This window comes from Erinaceus europaeus, chromosome 9 (assembly GCF_950295315.1).
Source record: "Erinaceus europaeus chromosome 9, mEriEur2.1, whole genome shotgun sequence".
Classification (NCBI taxonomy): Eukaryota; Metazoa; Chordata; class Mammalia; order Eulipotyphla; family Erinaceidae; genus Erinaceus; species Erinaceus europaeus.
Genome location: NC_080170.1, coordinates 8,028,562 through 8,039,784, shown reverse-complemented (window position 1 = coordinate 8,039,784; position 11,223 = coordinate 8,028,562). Strand labels below are relative to the sequence as shown.

At 55.1% G+C, this 11,223-nt stretch overlaps 2 protein-coding genes across 2 annotated transcripts in view; one reads left to right on the top strand and one right to left on the bottom strand.

Moving 5' to 3' along the window:
• Positions 1–329: 329 nt before the first annotated feature.
• ERGIC1 (endoplasmic reticulum-golgi intermediate compartment 1) overlaps positions 330–11,223 on the bottom strand; it is a 101,806-nt gene continuing 90,912 nt past the window's right edge. Inside the window, exon 10 of the mRNA XM_060197167.1 lies at positions 330–2,098. Within this exon, the coding sequence (XP_060053150.1) occupies positions 1,991–2,098 (108 nt within the window). The 3' untranslated portion in view covers positions 330–1,990. The remainder of the gene's footprint in view (positions 2,099–11,223) is intronic.
• SH3PXD2B (SH3 and PX domains 2B) overlaps positions 9,119–11,223 on the top strand; it is a 358,044-nt gene continuing 355,939 nt past the window's right edge. Inside the window, exon 1 of the mRNA XM_060197166.1 lies at positions 9,119–9,131. The gene's annotated coding sequence lies outside the window, so the exon portion shown is untranslated. The remainder of the gene's footprint in view (positions 9,132–11,223) is intronic.

Sequence of the window (11,223 nt, the reverse complement as noted above, 5' to 3'; positions counted from 1 at the left end):
CAGAAGCACAGCATACAGGAGGCCCCAGTTCCACCAGTAAATAAGTAAATAAGTGAATAGATGTGTGTGTGTGTGTGTGTCTGTGTGTCTGTGTGTTTAATGAATGTGGCCTCCTTTTTCACCTGTGAAAACTAAGGCTGAACAGCTAGAACGGGGCAGATCTGGAACATTCTAGAAGAGACTCCATTAAGGAAGGGCGGAGCCAACAGGCTGGATTTTCTACTCATCCTCAGCGCTTTGCCACAACCCCAACCTCTCCCATCTAGAGTTAAACTCTTGTCTCTGGACAGAGTCCAGCTTGACCAAGGAGAAAGCCGCACGCAGCAATATTTCTGAAAATCAGCCTTTTAATGTCAGAACCCAGTGAGTGGGGAGAAGGACAGAGACCCTTTCCCCCCTTGAGATGTTGTTTTGAAGGACAATGGGGTCAGAAGTGAAACAGCTTCTCAGAGGCTTTATTTTTAACGCATAAAAGTGGAATTCCAACTCCGTGCATGCCACACACGTCCCCGACCCCACCCTGCCCACCCTCTGAGGGCGTATGCCATCACACACCAAAGGGCCTCCTCTCTGGAACTGGGGGACAGAATGGAAAATTAAAAAACAAAACAAAACAAATGACTGCAGGTCCCAGGAATAAACACTGACATCAATCGAGTCTACTGCAAAAGGGGAAGCTTGGCTCATTGAAACCGGAGCCAAGGGTTAGAACTGGTGAGGTCTGCAGACCCCCCCCCCCCCCGCCCCGAGAGACAATCTTCCAACCCCTTCTGAGGGGTGTTCCCCTCCATCACTTTAGTATGCAATCTCCGTATACATGGCATGGCACACAGGCGGGCAGGCGCTTGCTCCCAGGACAGGGGGGCATAGCCAGAGTGGATTCCCTGGAAGGAATGCAAGCCTGGACCACTGCCCCTCCCTCTAGGACTCACGGGGGTGGGGGGGAAGCTCCCACTCTGGGATCAAATGTGGGGATGCTGGGGCCGCCCCAGGGAGGGATCGGGACGCATTGGCGTGTGGCCAGCTGGCTGGGGAGCTCAAAGGTTAGTGTGTTCCAACCAGGCTCCAGAGGACCAAGGGCTGTGTACCCTTGGGGAGCCAGAAGGCAGACCTCCAAAGTGGGGGGGGCAGGGCTACTGTGGCCCCCCCACTTAAGGCCTTGGGGAGGGACAGCAGCTACCTGGAAGCAGCTGAGACACGGTGATGGGGTTACTGGAAGGTTGGCTTCCCATCTGGATATAAACTCACAGCCGTGTCTGGTCCCCAAGAGGAGTCCCTGGTCACAGCCAGCCCCTCCACCAGAGATGCTGTGACCCACAACGCGGAGGCCGAGGCACATCGGTGGGGGGCTCAGAGTGGAGAGAAGAAGGGGGACCCCCAGGCCCACCCCAGGACCAGTGAGCAGACCTGAGTCTCCGCCACTGCTGTGCAGCATCTGGGCATCTGCTTCCTGGAAGGAAGAGGAAGGGGCAAGAGTGAGGGGCTGGGGTGGGAGACAGGAAGGGATGGAGCAGAAGCAGCACCCCATGCTGCTTTTTTGGGGGGGTGGCCTGGGAAGTACCAGCCTTCGTGGAAGGCGCCAGGCAGACGTACCTTAGGGCAGCCAGTTCCATGCCTGGGGGAGGGGGGTGTCCAAGTGATTATTAGTGAACCCAAATACTGGGGGGAGGGGAGAGATTGTCAAAGCCTGGCTGACAGCTAGCTGGTCCACATCAGTTTCGGGCTGTGATTCCACAAGGAAAGGCCTCCCGGAAGTGGTCCCCAACAGCCCTCCTGCCCCAGACTGGTCTAGGGGCTCCCCGACATCGGGCAGTGTGGTGTGATGTGTTAAACTTGGACTCAGGGAAGAGAGGTAGCTGTGAAATGTCGAGCCACCTCCGAACCGCCCGACCGCACCCCCACTCCAGGACGCAGCCGGGTCCAGACCACTGGAGGGTGGCAGGAGGAGGCGGCGGCAGCTGGCGGCGGGGCTCCCCAGGGTGCTTGGCCATCAGTGTATCTTGCCCAGCTGGATCTTCTTCCAGGCCTCCGAGGCAGTGAAGATGCAGGAGTCCAGGATGCCCGCCACCGTGAAGGTCCCACCGATGATGGCACATATCTGTAAGGGGTCAGAGGTCAGCATGGAAGGGGCCGGGGCCCACCCACCCATCACACCCATGGGGCCCAGAACATTCTTGGGGCTCAAGCAGTCAAGCTGTTTGGATGAATAATTCATTCATCCATGAATTAATGCCACCTCTCACTAATTTTATTATTATTATTATTTTTTCTATTTCCTTGAGTAGTGAGTCATACTTTTCAGCATACAAGTCTTCCACTTCTTCAGTTAGGTTTATGCCTAGATATTTGATTGTTTTTGTTGCTATAGTCAAAGGAGTTGGTTTCTGGGTTTCAGCTTCTTCTAACTTAGTGTTTGCATAGAGGAATGCCACTGGACTTTTCTGTTAATTTTTTGACTCCAGGGTTATTGCTGGGACCCACGAATCCACTGTGGCTGGCGGCCATCTTTTTTTCATTGTTGTTGTTGGATAGGACAGAGAGAAATGGAGAGAGGAGGGGAAGACAGAGAGGGGGAGAGAAAGATAAGACACCTGCAGACCTGCCTCACCACTTGTGAAGAGACCCCTCTCCCTTGCAAGTGGGGAGCTGGGGACTCGAACCAGGACCCTTGAGCCAGTCCCTGCGCTGCGTACTATGTGCGTTTAACCAGGTGTGCTACTGCTCAGTACCCCCTTTTTTTGCCTCCAGGGTTATCAATGGGACTCAGTGTTGGCACCATGAATCCAGTGCTACTGGCGGTCATTTCTTCCATTTTACTGGATAAGACGGCGAGAAACTGAGAGAGGAGGGGGAGATAGAGAGGAAGAGAAAAAGACAGACACCTGTAAATAGACTCTCCCCTGCCGTCATCTGCCCTCAAGGGGCCTGGTGTCCTGCTCGGGGCCTGTTATTACTGGGGGGCCAGCTGTTCCCCGACACCCCAGCTCCACAATCCTGTCTTACAGACACCTGTAAGACCTGCTTTGCTGCTCATGAAGTGTCCCCCCTGCAGATAGGGAGCCAGGGACTCGGAACCGGATCGTCGTGCTGGGCCTTGCATTTCATTCATACTATGTGTGCTTAACCAGGTATACCACTGCCCAGCCCCCATTCACCCTGCTTCTCTATTGCTATGAAATACAGTGCTCCCTGCAGGCTTTTATCTTTATGTACCTGCTCAAACACAGGAGCACAAACAAGTCATATTAATGTCACATGAGGATGCAGTCATGTGACCACGGGATTCAAGGGAACTCAAGCTGCGATGTCCCCCACCCACGGTCACCTGTGGTGCCAGTTGGCTGGCCAGTCTCTGATGCTGGGCCCTGGGAGGGAGCCATTCCAGAAGGTTCTGACAGCCCTAGCCCCTCCATGGACAGACCTGCTGGCCTTTACCTGGAGTTTTATTTAATTATTTTTTTAAATATATATTTTTAAATATTTATTTACTTTTCCCTTTTGTTGCCCTTGTTTTTCTATTGTAGTTATTATTGTTGCTACTAATGTTGTCGTTGTTGGATAGGACAGAGAGAAATGGAGAGAGGAGGGGAAGACAGAGAGGGGGAGAGAAAGACAGACACCTGCAGACCTGCTTCACCGCCTGTGAAGCGACTCCCCTGCAGGTGGGGAGCCGGGGGCTCGAACCGGGATCCTTCCGCCGGTCCTTGCGCTTTGTGCCACATGCCCTTAACCCGTTGTGCTACCGCCCGACTCCCTGGCGGTTTATTTTTAAGAATGCCATTTCCAGGGGTGAGCTCACCCTGGAGGTTGGAGCCAGAGCGGGGAGGATTGTGGAGCTGGGGTGTCGGGGAACAGCTGGCCCCCCAGTAATAACAGGCCCAGAGCAGGACAACGGGCCCCTTGAGGGCAGATAACGGCAGGGGAGAGTCTATTTCGGGGACTGGAGCCTGGATGGGAGCCGCTGCCTGCTGAGTGCTCCCAGAGCCTTTGGATGGGAACACAGGAAGCTGTGGCTTCAGGGCAGAGGAGCGGAGGACACACACACACACAGACACACACACACACACACACACACACACTCACACACACACTCTCAGCTGGCACCTGCTGTAGTCTCCTTTCCCGGGGGCGGTGAGGACAACACCAGTATTGAGGAGCCCTGGGGAAACTGAGGCCTGGCTGGCTTCCCATCAGCCTGAAGCTGAGGAGGCACCAGAAGTGGGGAGGGAATGACATGACGCAGGCCTGTGAGGAGAGGAGTCAGGGGGGCTCTCAGGATGTGTCCCTGCCACAGACATCCCAGCACTCGTCCAGGGAGGAGGGTACCCCTAATTATGACGTCATGGCTCCTCTGTGTGAAACACGGAGCCATGAGCGACAGCCAGAGATGGCCCATCTGCCCTGGCCTCAAGCCTTCCTTTCATCTGAGGGGGGTCAGGAGAAGGGGGCCTGAACTTACCACCTCTATGACCCCCTGGATGATGTGGGGTCACACTGGCCAAGCACAGTGGTTGGGGTGGGGTAGCTCGGGGGTCAACCCCCAGAACCACAAGGAAGCACCATGCACAGCACCAGGGGAGTTATGTGTGGGGTCTCCTCTCTCAGTGGGTATCTCCCCTCTGTTAGTCTCCCCAACAGAACACAGCTGAAGGGGCGGGGGGCTGCTCAGTGATGTCACTCACAGATGAGGCCCTGGACTCACTGGAGCCACAGAAAACAAAGACAAGGTGAGGCCAGGCAGTGGCGCACCTGTTTAAGCGTGCACACACTATAGTGCGCAAAGATGTGGGTTCAAACCCCTGGTCCCCACCTGCAGGGGAAAAGCTTCATGAATGCTGAAACAGGGCTGCAGGTGTCTCTCTGTCTCTCTCCCTCTCTATCCACCTTCTTCTCTCAATTTCTGTCTCTGGGAAATGATAAATAAATAAAATAAAAAGTTTTAAAAAAGAAAGAAAACCCCACGCACAGAGATGGGGGTTGGAGGTACTTCGGGGGGGGGGGACAGGGCAGCTCCTGACACCCTGAGGTAACACACTCGGCCCAAGGTGACCAATGAATCCAAAGGCAGACAAACAGATGGCCATGGCTGGTCCACATCCCACATGGAGAAGGAGAAGGGGCCTCAGTGGGTCCAGACTGTCTCCCATTGGTGTTTTCATCAAGTAGAGGGCCGCCCCCACACCCCTCTCCATCCCTGCCAAGCACCATATGGGAGCAAATGACCCAGCACATAGTAGGTGCTCAGCAAAGGCCCTTCTATTCATCTTCCAGTTGAACGTTGCTCCCAAGACATAAGATCCCCCCTCTGATGGATCAGCTCATTTAATGAGAGAAAGAGCAAGGACCAGAGCATCATTTGGGTATCGGCCATGCCAGGGTTCGAACTGAGGGACCTCATGACAGCAAGTCCTGTGGTCTGCTACTGAGCTACCTCCTGGGCTACAAGATTACTTGAAGAGCAGGGGCTTAAACACCCCTGTCCCCAGTGCAGAAGCACAAGGTCACCTTCAAGTGGAGGCGATGTGTGTTCACTCCCTCTGAAGACCCTCAAGTCACATTTAAGTTGAGGCCAAACCCTTCAGGCCAGAGGGAGTGAGGGCTTGTGACGGAGGACTGGGTGTGTGAGGGCAGAGGCTTCTCAGGGGGGTGTCAGCTGGGATCTCTCCTTGAACCTTGTGCCTCAGTTTCCTCAACTGTCACCGATGGGGAGGCTCACCCTCACCCCTCAGGGCTGCCTCTTCCTTTCCCCTTACTGCCTGGCCAGGGAAAGAACCTTTTTTTAAATTTTGTTTTTATTATTATCATCTTTATTTATTGGACAGAGACAGCCAGCAATCGAGAGGAAGGGACATAGAGAGTGGGAGAGAAACAGAGAGACACCTGCAGCCTTGCTTTACTACTCATGAAGCTTTCTCCCTGCAGGTGGGGACCGGGGACTTGAACCTGGGTCCTTGCGCACTGTAACATGTGCGCTCAACCAGGTGTGCTACCTCCCAGCCCTCTTTTTTTTTTTTTAAGTTTAGAGATAGAAAGCCAGAGGGGAGACACCTCCGCTTGAACCCCGGCCTCCCAGGTAAGGCACCTGTTCGGCCCAGTGAACAATCTCGGGGCCCTTGCACTGTGTCACCTCTGAATGTCTGTGCTCTGGCTGGGACCCACGTGTGTGGGCTCCCCTACCCACACTTAGAAGCAGGGGGTAGCCTGCGGGGGTGGGGCAAGGCGGGGGACCCCCACTGCCAGCACTGGCAGCCCGCAGCCCCATCCTGCTCAGCTCAGCTCAGCTCAGCAGCTCTGGTTCCAGAAACCAAGAGAACAATCCGATATTGGGGCCCCAGTGAGTCTGAGAGACTGGCATCCGCAAGATCAATAAGGCCCCTTTGTTCTCCGGGAGACTTCCTCCCTGGGGCCTCCCCACCTGCAGGGACAACACACTCAGCCGGCACCTCCTGATGAGCTGTGCAACCAAGAGGCACCCCACTTCCCCAGGCAGGCGCTCCAGAGAAATCATTCCTGGGGTCACACGTCCATCCGTCCCGTCCGTCCGTGACCCTGGCCTCACCCAGCCAGCTGAGTCCTCTGAGTCTCTGTGTCCCCATCTGGAAGATGGGGTTCTCAAGAGGTGCTGGCTCGCAGGCCTCCCTGTCTGCTCTGAGTGGCCAGTCAGCAGAGCTCTGGGAGCTGGGGGAAGGCATGGGGGGGCTGGAGGAAGAAATAAACACTAGCAGCAGAGCCAGTGCTAGGCGGCAGACAGGCGGGAGCCAGGGATGAGAACACCCCACGGCGGCGTGGGCGGGCTGGCCAGCAGTGGGGGAGCGACCCAGAAGGGAGTCCTTCTCATGAAGCCTGGAGAGGCTGGGAGGGTGAAGTGTGTGGGTGGGGGGAAGGTGTGGTCCTCACCCAGGGGTGCCCCCACCTCACCTGCACAACAGGAGTCTGGGAGGGACGGAGTCCTCACCTGCCATTTTTTTTTTAAAGATTTAATTATTTTTGATAGAGCCAGAGAGAAATGGAGAGAGAAGGAGGAGATAGAGAGGGAGACAGACATCTACAGCCCTGCTTCAGTGTTTGTGAAGCTTCCCCCTGCAGGTGGGGACTAGGGGCTTGAACCCAGAGCCTTGTACACTGTAACATGTGCATTTAACATGGTGTGTCACCACCCAGCCCATCTCCACAACATTTTTACAACAGCAGCAGAAACCCTCCCTCCTGAAAAACCCTACTGTGCGCTAGACCACACTTCCTTTACTGCTCAATCACACCGGGGCAGGCCCGGGGGGGGGGGGGAATGACGAGAGACATACACACACACACATGCACGCACACGCACACGCACACACTAGGCACAGGTGGGGGAAAACAGGCATGCAGAGGAGGTGACTAGGGCCCCTGCTCTTTCTGGGACACCCTAGGGTCTGAGGTTGGGGCTGCGGGGTGGGGACCCTGGAGGAGGAGAAAGTCAGTGGCACTGGATGTCAAACAGCCAGGTCAGCCACATGTCACCCATTGAGCTCCGAGGTCCCCACTGGGCTGGGACCCGGAAGGACGTGAACCCAGGAAATTCCTTTTCCACTTTGCTTTGCAGGATTCCAGAGCTGCTCCTCGGACAACACAGCTCCTCCTTCCCTCCCGCCCTCCTTTCTGTCTGTCTGTCTGTCTGTCTGTCTGTCTGTGGGAGGTGAGGCACAGAGCACACCTGCCATCTGTTTGCTCGCTGTGTGACACCCATTTATGACACTCCAGAATGTCCCTCAGGATAACAAACAACCACCCTGCCTTCCACGGACGGTGGTAAGGGGTTCACCCCACTGAAGGGAATCTGAGAGGCAAGGCTGGCAAGGCCTGAATGGCATCTGTCTCAGTCCTTCTCCTTCCATTTCTGGTGCAATCCCTCCCTCCACCAGTCACCCCCCCCACCCCCCCACCGCCTCTTGGCTACGGAACATTCTCGCAGGTGCCCACACCCCACACAGGTGAGATTAGCAGATGTGAGCAGGGAAGTCTGCAGGGCAGCGGCCAATCAGCCTCAGAGGGTCAGCGTTCCTGGGCTAGATTTTTCATTCAGATGGAAAGAGACAAAGAGGGAAAAGGAGGAAGGGAGAGGAGGAGAGAAGAGAAGACAGGGAGAGAGAGAACAGAGCACCAGAGCTTCCTCTGCTGCCCGAGCACCTCGCAAGTGGTGTCAGGATTCAAACGTGGGCCTCACACAGAGCAAGGTGTGTGCCCTGCCCAGTGAGCTAGCTTGCTGGCCTTTACAGAGTGGATTGCACTTCATTTGTTTTCTTAATTTTTTTTTTTGCCTCCAGGATTATTTGGGCTCAGTGCCTGCACCACGAATCCACTGCTCCTGGAGAATATCCCCCCCCTTTTGTTGCCCTTGTTGTTTTATCGTTGTGTAGTTATAATTATTGTGGTTATTGATGTCCTAGTTGTTGGATAGGACAGAGAGAAATGGAGAGAAGAGGGGAAGACAGAGGGGGAGAGAAAGACAGACACCTGCAGACCTGCTTCACCGTCTCTGAAGCGACTCCCCTGCAGGTAGGGAGCCGGGGGGCTCGAACTGGGATCCTAATGCCGGTCCTTGTGCTTCACACCACGTGCGTTTAACCTGCTTCCTGACTCCCACTTAATTTGTTTCCACGAGAGAAGAAAGAGACCAGAGCCCGGCTCAGCTCTAGCATATGGAGATGTTGGGGACTGAACCCCGGACCTCCGGAGCCTCAGGAAGGAAAGTCTAATGCACCACAGCTCGGCTGTCTCCGTGGCCACTTCACCTTATTCCCTGCTCTTAATTCCTGCCTCCTGGTGTGGAAGTCCTGGCACTAGAGGGTCCCGGTGTGTTTCCGAGGGGCTCTATGGCTTGAAAGTCCTGTCTTAGGAGCTGGGGGTGGGGGCCGTCCCAGAGCTGGGCTCTGGGTGGAGTCCCAGCCTTGCTCTTCCTGGCTATGTGGCCTGGGGGGAGTTTCGCCAGCTCTCTGGGCCAGTTAGCTCATCCATAAATCAGTGATGGTATCACCCACCTTGGAGGGTCCCCAGGAGCAGCGGCAGAGAAGACGCATGTGGCATCACCAGCACAGAGCTGCTTCTGAATGCAGCTAGCGGTGGGGAGGCAGCTTAGGCCCGGAGCCCAGGGCTTGAGCGAGGTCCCAAGTGTGATCCCTGGTGCTGCCTTTAGCAGTGTGATCTCTGGGCCCCTCTCTCATTAATACACAAATACATTAAAAGATAAGGAAGTGGGGGCAGGGGGAGATAGCATAATGGTTATGCAAAGAGACTCTCATGCCTGAGGCTCTCAAGTCTCAGGTTCAGTCCCCCACACCATCATAAGCCAGAGCTGATCAGCGCTTTGGTTTAAAAAAAAAAAAGAAAGAAAGAAAGAAAAGAAATGAAGTGTAGCTTTGAGGTCCCTTCTTGAAGCTGCATCCCTGGTGTGTGTGTGTGTGTGTGTGTGTGTGTGTGTGTCCGTCCATCCCTGTACCTGTCCCTCTATGCCAGCCAGGCCCTGAGCTGGGGACACAGAAGTGACCCAGATGGGCTGGGTGGTGGCTCACTTGGTTAAGGGCATACAGTACCATGCACAAGGACCCGGGTTTAAACCACTGGTCCCCACCTGCAGAGGGGAAGCTTGATGAGTAGTAAGGTAGATCTGCAAGTGTCTCCCCTCCCCTTCCCCCTTGATTTCACTGTCCTATCAAATGAAAGAAAAAAGGAAAGGAAGAAAGAAAGAAAGGAAGAAAGAAAGGAAGGAAGGAAGGAAGGAAGGAAGGAAGGAAGGAGAAAAAGCAGTGACGCAGGCCTGGAGCTCAGCACAGTCTGAAAACCCCACACAGCATACCACCAAGGCTGGAGGTGGGGGTCATTTCAATGGCGGGGGGTAAGGCTGGTTGGGGGCTTGGCTACATTCGCTCTTGTCTACACCTGTTGAAAGTGGTCCAGGTCTAGGCAGCTGGCTTGTGGCTGTCACAACCATGTTGGCCCAACCTGGAGCTCCAGGACGTCCAGCTGCCCTCTCTCCTTAAGCCCCCCAAATAGAACAGGCACTTGGGAGGAAGGCAGGCCGCCCCCAGAGCCCTGCCATCCGTCACCACAGCCCACTTGAAGACAGGCTCCAAGACAGGCAGGGGGCACAGGTGTTTGTGTGGGAGGGGCGCTTGGGGGATTACGCGCCTGTCCCCAAGTGCCATCTGTTTAGGGCCTTGCTGGGGGGACTTCCTGAAACAGCACAAAGCAGAGGTCTTGGTGGGGGTCTTGGAGGCCAACGGGGGGGGGGGGGCTTCTCATCCTCTAATGCCTGGAAAGACTTGGGGGAGCAGGCTCCCTCCTGCCCATGTGCCTGGAGAGGCTGCCCACAGAAGCCAGGACCCCCATCCCACCCCACCCACCTCGCCCCTCCACAGGCGCACCCCGCCGCACCCTCCCCTCATTCCAGCCGACCCACAGCTGCCTCAGCCCCTCTGGGTGGGGGTGTGGGTGTGGGGGCCGCCTGGCTCACAAGTGTTGGATTTTGAAGAGAGAGAAAGAGAAGCCACAGCAGGTGTTCCCCATCCAGCCCTGCCCCAGACGGCCCCTTTGTGTGTCTCAGCCTGTGAGCGTCATCCCCACACCTGCCACCCTGTGACAGGGCCTTTGAAGCGCCACAATGATGCCATCTGCCAGGGACAGCCGGCGGCACTGTGGGTGGGGCTGGGCAGGGGGCTGACCTCATGTTGCCAGGGCGACCAAGATGGCAGCCCGGGGTCTCCGAAGGAACCCAGCTTCTTCACTCTTTGTCTAGAAAAAAATCTCCTTGCAGACGTGGGGTTAAGTGCATGTGTTACCATGCATAAGGACCTGGGTTCAAGCCACTGGCCCCCACCTGCAGGGCGAGAGCTTCATGAATGGTGAAGCAGGGCTGCAGGGGTCTCTCTATCTCTCTACCTCTCCCATCCTCTCAATTTCTCTTGGTCTTATCAAATGATAAAGTTAAAAAAAGAGAGAAAGAAAGAAAGAAAGGAGGGAAGATAGATCTCCTTGTCCTCCAAGGCTGGACTCAAGGCTTTCTTTATTTTCTTTCTCTTTCTCTTTCTCTTTCCTTTCCTTTCCTTTCCTTTCCTTTCCTTTCCTTTCCTTTCCTTTCCTTTCCTTCATCCCTCCTCTTTCTTCCTTCCTTCCCCCTTCTCTTTATTTCTTTCTCTCTTTATTTCTTTCTCTCTTTCTTTCTTTCTTTCTTTCTTTCTTTCTTTCTTT